The 13,676-nt window shown below is 38.4% G+C and overlaps 2 protein-coding genes across 10 annotated transcripts in view; both read left to right on the forward strand.

Annotated features, from left to right (window-relative positions):
- The window catches only part of CD19 (CD19 molecule), a 32,476-nt gene extending 30,799 nt beyond the window's left edge, over positions 1–1,677 (forward strand). For all 6 annotated transcript variants that reach the window (XM_039335302.1, XM_039335304.1, XM_039335303.1 and 3 more), the window contains one exon: positions 9–1,677. In XM_039335302.1, the coding sequence (XP_039191236.1) occupies positions 9–91 (83 nt within the window). In that variant the 3' untranslated portion in view covers positions 92–1,677. The remainder of the gene's footprint in view (positions 1–8) is intronic.
- Positions 1,678–5,360: 3,683 nt separating this feature from the next.
- LOC120304563 (tapasin-related protein-like) lies at positions 5,361–13,244 on the forward strand. 4 transcript variants are annotated; one of them, XM_039335309.1, is made up of 6 exons: positions 5,361–5,935; positions 6,581–6,913; positions 11,163–11,462; positions 12,104–12,388; positions 12,475–12,564; positions 13,111–13,244. In XM_039335309.1, the coding sequence occupies exons 2-6, from the start codon at positions 6,601–6,603 to the stop codon at positions 13,143–13,145; spliced, it is 1,023 nt and encodes a 340-aa protein (XP_039191243.1). In that variant the 5' UTR covers positions 5,361–5,935; positions 6,581–6,600; the 3' UTR covers positions 13,146–13,244. The 4 variants fall into 4 exon arrangements, with proteins under 4 accessions (XP_039191243.1, XP_039191242.1, XP_039191245.1 ...); XM_039335308.1 differs by having other exon boundaries at positions 5,361–5,894; XM_039335311.1 differs by having other exon boundaries at positions 5,361–5,894; positions 12,338–12,388.
- Positions 13,245–13,676: the final 432 nt, after the last annotated feature.

Genomic DNA, 13,676 nt, shown 5'->3' on the forward strand with positions numbered 1-13,676 from the left:
TTCCACAGGTTCTCCCTCTGGCTCCAGATGGCAACATATCTCTGTTACTTTTGGGGGTGATCTCAGAGGTGGGCTGCTGTGCTCAGACTAGGATTGCCACAGCACGAGAGCAAGCTGGGAGCAGTTCCTTTCTTCTCTAAATTAAAGATATGTCTACCCAGAATTCTACTCTATTGTCCCAGAAGATGAGGAATGTTGAATGTGTTATATATCAGACCTTTTACAAGAGAAGAAAACTTTGAGAGATTAGACTTGTGTCTGATGTCTAGCAGTTGGAGCAGTGAAGAATGGCAGAGGGATTTTTGAAGGAGGTGTGGCTAGAGACATGCATTTTTCAATTGCTCAGAGATTCTGAAAATGTTTCTTTTGTTTCACAATTACTTCCAAGCAAATGTGGACATTTAAAAAAAAAGCTGTTTATGGATCTGATGAATCAACCTGTGGCAGATGGATAATAGTACCCAGAGAATCAAGCTCTGGAACAACGAACTGGCTTGCTGATTTATTAGTTCTTATGATAAGCATGAAACCACCTTGTCTTCGTTTAAGACTGTGTTGATTGGTGTGCGCGACAATGACAAAACCACCCTTCGTTTTCAGAAAATGAAGCAGCATTTCAAGCAAGAAGCATAAGATTATAAATGCTCTTTCAACAAAGTGATCAGTAAATACTTTGCTACATAATTGTTTTAATTGGAAAAGATATTCCATATCTTATCTTTTGATAAGCCTATATCTACAAGGATCAGAATGGGATCTCCTCTGTGATAGTCTAGGAAAGTGAAAGTTGGACTTTTAAAAAACAGGATAGGAAGAGATGTTTTGGGGATAGTTGTGTTGAAAAAGACTCCTGAGAATATTGTGGATAGCCAGGAAAACAAACAAATGGGTCATTGAACATATCAATCCAGAAGTCTCACTTAATGCACAAATGACCAGACTCAAATTATTCTACTTTGGACATACTATATGAAGATCTGGCTCTCTGAAGAAGGCTGTAATACTAGCAAAGTTGGAAAGAAACAGGACGATGATCAGGAGCAAGGTGGATGGACTTAAAGTGGTGATGGGTTCATCAATGGAAGACTAAAGGAATGGGTTAGGGACAGATCTTCATAGAGAAATTCATCTGCATGGATTCTAAGTCAAACCAACTTGATGGCATATAATCAAATCCATTTTTTAAAGGCAAAATCTGTTAGGGATTTTGGTGAAGGGTAAGAAACTACAGTCATTAGATATGTATGTATCAAGAAAAGCAAGAACCTGGGGAGGAGAGAGGGGAAGAACACGTTACGGCCATAGAGAAAAAAAATTGGTTTCTATAAAGAGATGTGTTCCTGTGTATCTATCAAAAAAGGACACATTTGGTTGGGTTGAGACATTCTATTCAGCCATAATTTAATGAAGATCTACAATAATAATGCTAAGCTATAAACGATTATCTGCATTCATTCAGTAACATTCATACAGTATGTTATAATACATCAACATCAGATATATTCCATTATAACCTAGCACAGTGTAAGGGCTGTGGGTTATCTCCTGGCTATATAAAAAGGTTCTCACTGAGGTTAACAAACTGGGAAAAATTGTCCCAATATATTATTGTTCTTATTTTTCTTGTTCTGTTTTATCAGGTCCTATATCCTGTAAAATAAAATATTCTATATTGTATTGTCTTCTGCTTCTTGCCACATCGTGATCTCAACAAGCTCGTTTTTAATTTTTATTTGAATTTGGGTCAGGTGATTGTAATCTTATGCAGAAACAAAGACATTTTTCTTGAAAACATTCCAGCAGCTGTTGCCAGTGCTACATACATGCAGTCCTCAACTTACAACAGCTTGTTTAGTGACCAAAGTTACAGCAGCACTGAAAAAACTTAAGACTTATGACTGTTTTTCACATTTACGACCATTGTAGCATCGCCCTGGAGAGGTAAACAAAATTGGGATACTTGATAACTGGCATGTATTTATGATGGTTGCAGTGTCCGGGGATCATGTGATTACCTTTTGTGACCCTCTGAAAACCAAAGTCAATGGAGAAGCCAGATTCACTTAATGACCATAGTGATTCACTTAACAATGATAGCAAGAAAGGTCGTAAAATGGGGCAAAGCTCACTTAACAGCTGTCTTGCTCAGCAACAGAAATGAGGGCTGAATTTTGGTCATAAGTAGAAGACTACTTGTAATTGTTTTTAGTCTTAAACAATTGAAATTAAGGGGAAAGAGCAATGATCTGCCCTGTGAAAAATATTCCTGAACAGCACAAGACATTTTCTGCCTTTCCCCAACCCAATGCTATGTACAGTTGATATGTTTGGGATTTGTAATTCTGATACCACAGGGGTTCTAGATTATAAAAATGCAGTATTGGAAAAATGAAGGAACACCAACAGAGGAAGAAATAATTAAAAAAAAATACTGGAATGCGCAGAGATGGACTAGATTGACTATAAGTTTGAAAGAAAAAGAAGAAGTAGAATATTACTAAACTTGGAACTTATTTTATCAATGGCTAGAGGAAAGATTGAAGGATTAGGAATTAAATATGTTTTATTTATTTATTTATTTATTTATTTATTTATTTATTTATTTATGAGACTTATATACTGCTTTAAGTTCAAGCACTCTCTAAGCGGTGTACACCAGTAAGCAATGTGTATATATATTTACATTGCCCCCAACAATCTGGGTCCTCATTTTACCTACCCGGAAGGATGGAAGGCTGAGTCAACCTTGAGCCGGTGAGATTTGAACCGCTGACCTGCTGAACACAGTCAGCTAAAGTGGCCTGCAGTACTGCACTCTAACTGCTGCGCCACCTCAGCTCTATTAGTGTTTTTAAATCCAGACAGCATGTTGTTTGAAAAAAATATATGTATGTAAGAAAAAATCAATAAAATCTTTAAAAAAAATAGATTATAAAAATGCAACACAGGCGGTCCTTGACATACATCTACAGCTGGGACTAGGATTTCCATTGCTAAGCAATGCAATTCTTAAGCGAGTCAAACATGATTTTGCCATCTTTTTGCCATGTTTTTTTAAGTGAATCACGGCAGTTGCTAAGTGAATCCTCCATTGATTTTGCTTGTCAGAAGCCAGCTGGGAAAATCGTAAATAGCAATTACAAGACCCTGGGACAACCATTGTAAATACATGACTTTTGCCAAGTTCCCAAATTTGGATCACATGACCCTGGGGAATGCGGCAATAATCACAAATGCAAAAATCAGTCATGTGCCCCTCTTTCAGTCGCTAAATGAATGGCTGTAAGTCACTGAGCTGTAGGCATACTGTACAGTATGCTGTTTCTATAAAACCTGGATCGTGCTCAAACTTCAACCCTATCAGAATAAACTTTGCAAAATAGGACGAGACTCAGGAAAGTAATTTTAAAAATGAGATAGTGGTCTCATTTTAATTCCATGTCATCTAAGTCAGCGTTCCCCAACTTTTCCGGGATGATGTCCCAGCAGAAGGGGAAGAAGGGGAGAAAGAGGAGATGGTTTTATGAGAAGGACAGGCATGTGTGTGTGCATGTGCACACAGCTTCATTTGTGTGAGTGGTGAGGATGCGCACCTGCCGCTTGCACAAGTGGATCTGTGAGCACCAGCACCACTGCTCATGCGAGTGTGGCTGCATGCATGCACGCCGGCCCAACACTCACGTGGCCCGATGGAGAGTAGGCCATGGACTGGTAGCGGGCCATGGCCCACAGGTTGGGGACCCTTGATCTAAATTGCACAGTGCATTACAACCTCTGTAATGTACATTACATTACAACCCAAAGGAGGAATTTAATTTAACACTGATTGCAGGAAAATATAGAAGGCCAGGAACTGCAAATAGAAAATGCAAGTCCTGAGAACAAAAATTTGGCAAATAACTGAGAAAGGAGCATGTAGGAGAGCTGGTGGGAAATATTGTTGACTGTGCTGAGAAAACTTTCAGAGGCAGAAGGTTAGACTGCAAATAACACAAGGAAACAGGAGAGCGGATATAACAAGAAAAGCTATCGTGTTTGAAGATAAACCCAGTGAAGAACATGTGTAAAAAGACAGGAAAAAATGCCTCTTCCTCTCCTCCATTTACACAGTGATTCTTTAAAAGATCTGTATACTATTCAGATAGTCTATTCAACAATTAAACCTCATCCTCTTTTTAACTCAGGAGAGGCTTATTTCCCCCTTATTTGAATAAAGGTGAAAGTCCACGCCAGTGGTGGGATTCAAATAATTTAACAACCAGTTCTATGCAAGGGAGGAGGTGGGGGGCTGCTGCCACGAGGCGGGGGAGAGGTGCCCCATGCACCCCACCCCCGCTTACCCTGCTGAAGGGCCCTGTAGCCAAGTCCTGCAAAAGGCAAACTTTAAAGAAAGTTAAACAGTATGGCAGCAAAAATCCAGCACGGGGAAAAAAAACTCTGGGTTTTTTTTTGAGATGCCAGATTAGCGTACATTCACATGCCTCCAATCCCCTTGCTTGCTGCAAAGCCAGATTGGAGTCTTTGAGCCGCTCCTTCCAGCCCATTTCGGAGACAGTCTAAAAGGGAAGGGAATGGTTCCCACCCCACCTGATCACTTAGGGGCTTCATTTCACCCAGACTGGCTACAAGCAACAGCATGAAAAAGTAGCAATAATGGTGCATTGGAATATCTATAAGAAATACTATCTGCCTTCAAGCAAGAACTGGAACCATAAAGTAAAGAAAATAATAGAAAATGAAGAAGTGGTGTAGGGTTTCCGGCCTGAGCAGGGGGCTGGACTCAATGACCTCCAAGGTCCGTTCCAACTTTATTATTATTATTATTATTACTACTACTACTACTACTACTACTACTACTACTACTACTACTTCTACTTCTTCTACTACTACTGCTACTACTTCAGAATTCAAATAGAAAAGCACCTGCTACATAACACACCAGTCTGAACAATTGTGGATAAAATAGACAAAAAAGTCTGGATAGTGGCCATGGCAGTACTGCAGACAGTAAGGTAGAAGAGGAAAAAACTGGAAACGATAACCAAAAAAAAAAAAAAGACTTGCAAACAGAAATAGAACGACTATGGCAAAAGAAAACAAAGTTAGTACCAATAGTAATAGGTGCCTTGGATGCAAACTCAACACAGCTAGAGCACCAAAGGAATTCCTGTTTTTCTTAGTTGTCATAAAAAACCTAAACTCAATCAATTATCAGAATAATCTCCAACATCTAGAGCACTACTTAAACACCATCGACATTGACAAAATTACATCAGTCAACTGCAAAAGGAAACTTTATTTGGAATAGTTTACAACCGGTGACAATACCTTTAACACCAACATATGCCTATCCCAGGTTCTTGGGAAGGTCTCCATAAGTGGATAAAAATGCCAAATCCAGTCTGAACATCTGGCTGACGGTGCAACAAATCACAATAAGTTTTGTTGTTATGTTCTCTTAGAAATTCTTAAATGCAGTCATAGTCCAATGGAATTCATTCTCGCGAACATTCTAGCGAACCTAGGCCAAAGCCACTTTAGTAACAATTGCAAATACAATGTCAGGCTCAAAAGAATGAACAGGGTTCTCTCCAGCCTGGAAACTTAAAAACTACCCATCCCCTATTTGCCTTTATTTACCGTTTTTTAAATTTTATTTTCTCACGTCATCTCCCTCCCACCCATTTTTGAGGGGTAACTATTGTTTATTCCTTAAATTTATTTCCAGTTATTTGTGGTTAATCAGCAAATGTTTGTTTTTTAAACTGAAAAAAAAAAACAATCCCTGAGCATGGGTGGATTCCAACCCCTCAGGAAAGCAAAACATTGGCTTTAAAAAATGTTGCTCTTCTTTGGAAACTTCGCCTGCCTGTTTCTGTATCTACCATTTACACGTGAGTAACCAGAAAATCGAAGAACAGCAACCAACAACAGGGTGAGAGATGTGATGGAAAAACTCTGAATGGTACCCAATATCTTTCAACTGGCTAATGCAATGGGGTGGCAATGGACCCAACTTGATGGTCATTTTTGGAGACCTGTGGCAATGGGGATTGGTGGATCAAAGCCCTTGGTCCAAGAGGGCTTGAATTCTGTCTCGTTGTGGTGCTATGTGGTCTGGATTCTCAGAAAAAAGAACTTTTCTTTTCTTTTTTCTTTTCCTTAATCTTTTCCTTTAAAAAAAAAATCTTGCCTTAACCACTAGGCCAAATTGGCTCTCCAGTTTGGCATTCCAGAGGGCAAAGGGTCAGTGAAGCATGGAGAGTTTGGTCAAGAGAAAGAGAGTTAAAAAGGCTCCTCCCTAGCAATTCCCAGAGTATATCTATGGTGATCATGCTGGTTCAAGAATTCTGGGAGTTGAAGTCCACAAGTCATAAAGGAGCCATAGTTCTGATCTCTTCAGATGGGTTGATCTCAGTCAGTCAAATGTTTATTATAGTCAAAGATCAGAACATCTCAACGGAAAAGATCTCTAGTCTCAAGTAAAGTTGGCAATCTTGAACTTACTTAGGTACCAAGCTACATAATGCCTTATATTGATTTTCTAACAGCAGGTCTTCCTGTTGTCTTTCTCTTTCAGAGGCAGCTTTAACTATTACAATGCCCAAAGACACAATTCAGGCCAAACCAGGTTTTGATGTCCTTCTACCTTGTTATTTTGAGGAGTCTTCTGGGCATATAGATCCCAAACGCCTGGCTGTGATATGGCGTGTGGGCACCAGAATTATTGCTAAGTATGAAGATAAGTTAGAAATCTTTCACAAGGGGGCAAAGATGTCTCCTGAAGGCCTGCTACGGGGCAATGCCAGCCTCGTGCTTCCAAATGTGCAGGATGCAGATGGCAACACTTATGCTTGCATTGTTATCCACAGCCCTGACCGTGAACAACAGTCAGTAGAGTTGAAAGTGGAAGGTAAAGGAAATCAAGGGAAACGGAATGAGGGTCAGATGTTAACCTTAAAAATGTTTAAAGCATGAATACAATACAGGTTAAAATCCTGTGGCATTTTATGGCCTACAGGCCACATCCCAGTGGGAGGGGGGCATTGGCAGCAGGGGCGAGGGAGGCAGGGAGATGGGCAGGGGTGGGAGGAGGACAGGGGTTGGCAGTGGCAGCTTTCCCCAACAGTCCCAGTTTCCAATGTGACTCCTTGGGAAAAATAATTTTCTACCCCTGATCTAGGCCACAGTTTTAAAAGTGTTCCAGAAGAAATTAGGGGTCACTGAGTATTAATGATGCAAAAACATACTTTTTCAGTAACACCTACAGCACCAGTGGTTTTTTGCTTGAAAACATTTTCAATTGCAGGTTGCCTTCAAGATATGACCACAATCGAAAGTTTTATAAATTTTACAAAAAGACAAAAACAATACAAAACAAAAGACAACATATACAAAAAAGAAACTAAACATTACATATATATATAAAAAAAAAAACCCCATCCCCCACCCCTCACAAAAACCCCTCCCTTCCCCCCCCTGAGCTTCCCAGAGCAGAATATAGACTTAATTAAAAATTAAGAAATAAAAATAAAAAATTAAATTAAAAAATTTATATTTATATATATATATATAAAAAAAATATCTATATATATATATAAAAATAAAACTTATAAAAAAGCTATATGATATTTTTGTATACCCAATCTAAATTGTATAAATTTTATCCATTTGTCCCAAACAGCAAGGAACTTCTCTTGCGTTTGTTGCAATAAAATAAAATAAAATAAAAAATAATAATAATAATAATAATAATAAAATAATAATAAAAAAATAAATAAATAATAATAATAATAAAAAAGATATGACCACAATCTGGCTTCTGGTTCCTGTTCGCGGTGTTCCTAGTCGTACGCAGAGACTTGTCTCCTCGTCGGCTAGCTTTCCCTCCGCCGGTCGACTCTTATACGGGTCGAAAGTTGCCCTGGAGGGTGCGACTTCCGTTGAGGAGGCTTCAGCTCGGCTACGGAGGAGCAGCGGCTCCTCCAGCTGTCCAGGCAATCTCTGAGGGCTGACGGAGAAGAAGCACCCTGCTGCTTCAAACTGCAAGTCAAAGAACATCTAAGCTGTAAGAACCCCCATAGTGAATCTGGGTGAGACTTTTTCTTGTCACTTTCTCTATTTTACTTTGCTTTTGGAACCTGTAAGAGCCTTTTGGAATTATTTCCCTGGCTTGAGAAGGCAGCTTTTATGTGTTTGGGAAAGAAGGTGTTTTTCTTTAAGACTATATCTTATTTTCATACTTTTTGGGATACAGAAAATTCTCCTTTTTTCTAAGAATTGTACTATCATCTGGTGCTGGAAGATTATTTTTTCTTTCACACTAAACTTTTAAAGACTGGAAAAGACCTTTTTTTAACCTACTGAGGACATCTAATGGTGAAAATTTAACATTGTAATTTCTGGTTCTTGTTTGAAAAGTTTTGACCTTCAAATTATTCTTGAAAAAAGATAATCTGTGCAGCTGTTGGGAACTGTGGGGGTGGACACTGACTAATCTTTATCAAATACAGTCCCCACAAAAAAGAAAAAAAGTTTTTTTTTTACTTACTATTAAAATGGAGGAATTGCATTCACAATTAAACTATAATCTTATACTGGAAAAGATATATGAGGCCACTGCAGAAATTTGTGCCATATTGAAAGAACCTATTACAGAACTAAAATCCAGAAATCTCACGTCAAACATTCAAATGGATGCTCAGACTACATCTGACTATTTGACAAATCAAAACACACCAGAAGAGAAATTAACAGAGATAAAAGAGGAACTCATCATACCTTACAAATCTCTCATTTGTAACTTTGAGGAACAGAAGAAGCAAAGACTGAGATTTGAAACTACAAAGCAACGATATTTTAAGGAGAGAAACAGACATCTGACACAGAGGATGGGACTCTTATTTTTTCAAAGCTTACTGCAAGCAACAAAGATAGATCTACTGGCTGAAAGGGAATCATCTTTATGGAAACCTACCTGGCATAGGAAAAAAGCCAGAATTAGATTGAAAAGATAAATTTAAAATAGTGTAATGGAATAAAAGATAACGCTGGATTTACGGACTGTTTTAAGGTTCAAGGCTGATAGATATTTTAAACAGATTAAGAATGTACTGGATCTGTGTATTCATGTACTGAATAATAGGCTCAGTTTGATGAAAAACATTATGTATTAGAATTGAAAAAATGATGACTATTTAGATTGGATGGTTTCAATAATCAATGGAGTGTTTTAAATTAGTAAGATGACCTTTTTGTATGACAACAAAGATGTGATAAGGCATGATAAGTAATTGGAGAAAATTTGAATTCTGTTTAATGAACTTGAATGAATTAAGGTTTAATATTATTTTGTTATTTTAAAGAGATGGATTGATTGTGGGATTTTATACAGTATGTATAGGGTTGATTAATACTTTATTGCTATTAGGATATTTACTGTGTTGTGGAAGAAGAAACAAATGAGATTGGTAATAAAATGAGGGATGTGAGAGATTAAGAATTAGAATTGATAATTTGTTGTTTTAAAACTAAACTATGGTAATTGTAAACTGATAAAGTTATAAAACAGGTGGAGCAGTTATAGAAATTTAAAATAGAAATGGAATATTTTAAATGTATTATGTTATTCGAGGGAAATAGAGAGGGGATAGCGAAATATAATGTGCTGAGCTGTTTATATATGTCTTTACTTTTGAATGTTTGACCACCCAAACACCACGGTGGGTCTTGAGCACTTTTTCTTAAGAAATTAAAAAACTAATAAAATGTGTTTAAAAAAAAAAGATATGACCACAATCGGGTTGGAATGTCTGTCACTAAGAAGATGAATTGTGCCTAATTTTGCAAAAAAAAATTGCTGCAGTCCTTAAGCAAATCACCATGGCTGAACCACTTGGAGTATGTTCTGCTTATAGTCCAGTGCTACTTTCCTTTCCACTGCCACTTTTTGCAGATCTTTGTCTTTCTTCTCCTGCCTTGGACTTCTTCCTGGTTTCTCCTCCCTAGCTGTGAGTCCTCTGGCTCTCTGCTTTCTCAGCCACTGCTTCTGCTGCTCCACATCATATTTGTCACTTTTCCTCCAGCACATCACCTGCCACACCTAAAAGTCCTCTCTCTCTCTCTCTGAAACAAGAAAAAAGATTTTCTTGTTTCACAGCAGGTCATCCTTCCAGAGTGGGGGTAGTGTGACTGACTTTCACAATCTGCATGCGTACTCTCAGCAATCCTAGCTTTCAGAAATAACTTAGAGAGAGAAAAGCAATTATAATGTAATAAACAACAACGTAAGGAAGAGGATGTTTAGCTGTTCTGGTCCACCTCTCTTTTTGTTAAGTATTACCCTCTGACCTCCATTTCTACGAGAATATAAATAATATATATATATATATATATATATATATATATATATATATATATATATATATATTCATTTAGAATGAATATGTAAATCAAAGAAGGCCCTGTTGTATCTACCTCTGCTATCTGTACCATCTGAAATTGTCATCAGATCTTGGTGACTGGGGATTAGCCATTATCTGAGCTGGACTGTTGGCCGTTGGAGAGATTATTATCAATAGTGTCTTCTTTCTCTTTGAATGTCTTTGAATTTCCTCCCTAGAAAAGTATGTTAGCTTGGTTTGTCCATCAAAATTACTTGTCAGCCAAAATCTTTCTTGCTGAAGGTCTGTGTCCTTTGACTTTGTTACATTTTTCTTACATGTAAATGCATACATACATTTTATGTATGTATATGTGTATTTTTTAAGTGTGTGTGTGTGTGTGTGTGTGTGTGAGAGAGAGAGAGAGAGAGAGAGAGAGAGAGAGAGAGAGAGAGAGAGAGAGAGAGAGAGAGAGAGAGAGAGAGAGAGAGAGAGAGAGAGAGAGATTTGGTAAATTCCTAAGGGAACAGAACTGGATACAACCTCTGCCTGGTATGGAGTTAAAATGCATCTTTCTACAGCTTGAATGTTTGTTCCAGTGTTTATATGCAGTTGCTTATTGACCCAGAATAGGAAAATTGGGAATGACAGGTGAAGATGTTTAGTCATTCTTTCCATCAGTACCACCTCGTTTGTGACAAATTACAGCTTTGTAGGAAGCTAACAATCTTTCTGTTCTGGTTTTTGGAGTTTTCCTTCTTCTATCCTCTCTGTTTCCAGCTCCCCCACTTGTTAAACTTGGCTCCACAAATGTGCAGTTGACCAAGCCAAGCACGGTTGCGTGTACAGCAACAGATTTTTATCCTGGCAAAATATCCATGACGTGGTTCCGAAATGATAGGATTGTGCAAGGCCCCGAACAGCCTCCTGCTCAACCCAGCACTGGCCAGTTGTTCAGAGCAGAAAGTATCTTGGAGCTCATACCAGAATTTTCGGACGCCAATGCCAACTTCTCTTGCCATATCTATCATCAAGCGCACAAAGGCCCAAAGGTACTAAATTTCCGGCTACAATTGCAAGGTGAGTTTGACCTTTTGCTTGGAAAGCAAGGATTGCTAGCAGCCTTTCTCCAGCTGTCCAGTCACAACCTCTTTATTTTAACGTTTCTTGAAATTTGGGCTGAAAGGCAGAGCTGGGTTCACAAAATGCAGAAAACATCATCTTGCTTATTTAAAACTTTATTTTTAAAAAATCCTAATTGACTATATTTATGTGATCCCACCCAGTTACAGACCCTTAGCTGACAAAGCTCATGTGTCTTGGTTATCATGATATCCTAATTGAGTCTAAAGCTAGCTGTGAACCTAATGACTGGTTCATGCTACACAACAGCATGGTTTGTTTGGGTCTCACTTTAGGATCTCACGATAACCAAGCCACATGAGCTTTGTCAGTTAGAGGTCTGTAAATTAAAATGTGATACATTTTTCAGTGCCATTGTAGCTTCACATGGTTGTAGGTTGAGGACTACCTGTAATCTCAGGCAGGTCCAAGACTAATTTCAAGGAGTTGGGAACTGATGATAGGAATCTATCTCAACCTTGGCAGCTGGCTGGCTGGGGAATTCTGGGAACTGAAGTCCATCCATCTTCAAGTTGCCAAACTTGAGAAACCCTGGCCTACTGGATCCAGAAGTTCAAGTTTCCTTCTTCTCTTTGCAGCTCGCCCCATCCTTCAGCTGATCACAAGGCCACAGGGGGAGAAATTTGTGGTAGCCGAGTGCAATGTGAACAAATTTTATCCCTCTCAAATCCACCTTCAGTGGTTGCAAAATGGAGTGCTACAAGAACATGTACAGTCAAAAGTACACCGCATGCCAAATGGGATGTTTTCCATCAACAGTGTCTTATTCCCACAGACGAGTAATGTTAAACTTGCTTATGTTTGTCGAATAGAACATGAAGCTTTGGAGACCCCATTGGAACAGTCTGTCCTTTGGCGGCCAGGTAAGGGAGATGCAATTATTCTTCCTGATCTCCCAGGTACCAAAGTACTAGGAATACATTTCTGCTCTCGCCATCTTGGCCCACAGGTACAAGTGCAGTGATTCCTTGGTTGTTGGGATACATTCTTGGACTTGGGTCTGGATTAGCACTAGCAGGTGGCATAGCATACTATAAAGGTAAGCTTTCACATCTAAAAAACGAAGAGTTTAATGGCAGGGATGAAGGGGAGAGACAAAACCAACATAGGGAAAAAACTAAGATGAAAGAGGCCACAGTACAATTAGTCCATGACCTATGATTATAATTGAGCCCAGAATTATGGTCATAGGTTATTGTGGTCCTACGTTAAGGCAACACGTGACCAGACACATTTTTTTTTTACAATTTTGAGGCAGTTGTTAGATGAAGAAATGGTTGTTAAGAAAATCCATTTCACTAATGTCCTTTTTGTGCCAAAAACTGGAAGTAAACGCCGGAAACTATCAAATAAATTGCAACTTATGGACATGTGACTGAGATGGTACAAACAGCAGTAAAGGTGAGCCAGTTGCCAAGTCCCCAAAATGTGATCACATGACCGTGCCAAGGATAAGGCTGTCCTAACTGAAAACAAGTTGTAAGTAGCTCTGTAGTAACTTTGTAGGGTCATTAAGGGACCAGTTATATGTGAATTAACCTGTACCTGTTAATGACACTTTAAAAAAAATTTTCTCCATTTACAGTCAAGAAGAATTCAGTTACAGGAACAACCATTTAGAAAAAGCCTCTTCAAAAGACAGATGAAGACTTGACAGCTCAAACCCCAAGACAGGAGAGACCAGTAGTGGGTTAATACCTTCAGAAGAGTTTAATGGTGTGCAGGAACAGCGACTTTGACTGGATGATTACCATATATATTCCGCTGAAAATTGTCATCTATGTAAAGCAAGCTACAGGTTTTTCTTTGGTGATCTGTACAATGTCCTTCCATTGCTTAAGGAAACCACAGATATATAAAGGCAGGGTATCTGTGAAAGACAACAAGTGGAAATTATTCTTTGGGAATAAACCATCAGTCCCAGATTTCTACTTTTCATTTTTAAAAATCAAGCTGTTCTACAAATTATGCTGTGAAGCAAAACACTAACTCTCTCTTTTAGTTAGTTATTAGAAAGGGGGGAGGGGAGGAAACCCTGCTTGTTTTTTTTTTAAATTTCTAGCTAGATCTATGCAAAACATTTGGAACTAGAAAAATTTCAAATTTAACTACCCTATTTCAAGCATGAAACAATTATTTCAAGTGGAAAAA

The sequence above is a fragment of the Crotalus tigris genome, unplaced genomic scaffold, assembly GCF_016545835.1.
Source record: "Crotalus tigris isolate CLP2741 ecotype Arizona unplaced genomic scaffold, ASM1654583v1 scf7180000017639.5415321, whole genome shotgun sequence".
Classification (NCBI taxonomy): domain Eukaryota; kingdom Metazoa; phylum Chordata; class Lepidosauria; order Squamata; family Viperidae; genus Crotalus; species Crotalus tigris.

Excerpts from the sequence above, each read along its gene's own strand:
- LOC120304563 (XM_039335308.1), top strand. The coding sequence starts at position 5,840 with ATGTTGCTCTTCTTTGGAAACTTCGCCTGCCTGTTTCTGTATCTACCA. Across the intron at positions 5,895-6,580 it reads TCTGTATCTACCATTTACAC|AGGCAGCTTTAACTATTACA; the intron begins GTGAGTAACCAG and ends TTTCTCTTTCAG. Across the intron at positions 6,914-11,162 it reads AGTAGAGTTGAAAGTGGAAG|CTCCCCCACTTGTTAAACTT; the intron begins GTAAAGGAAATC and ends CTCTGTTTCCAG.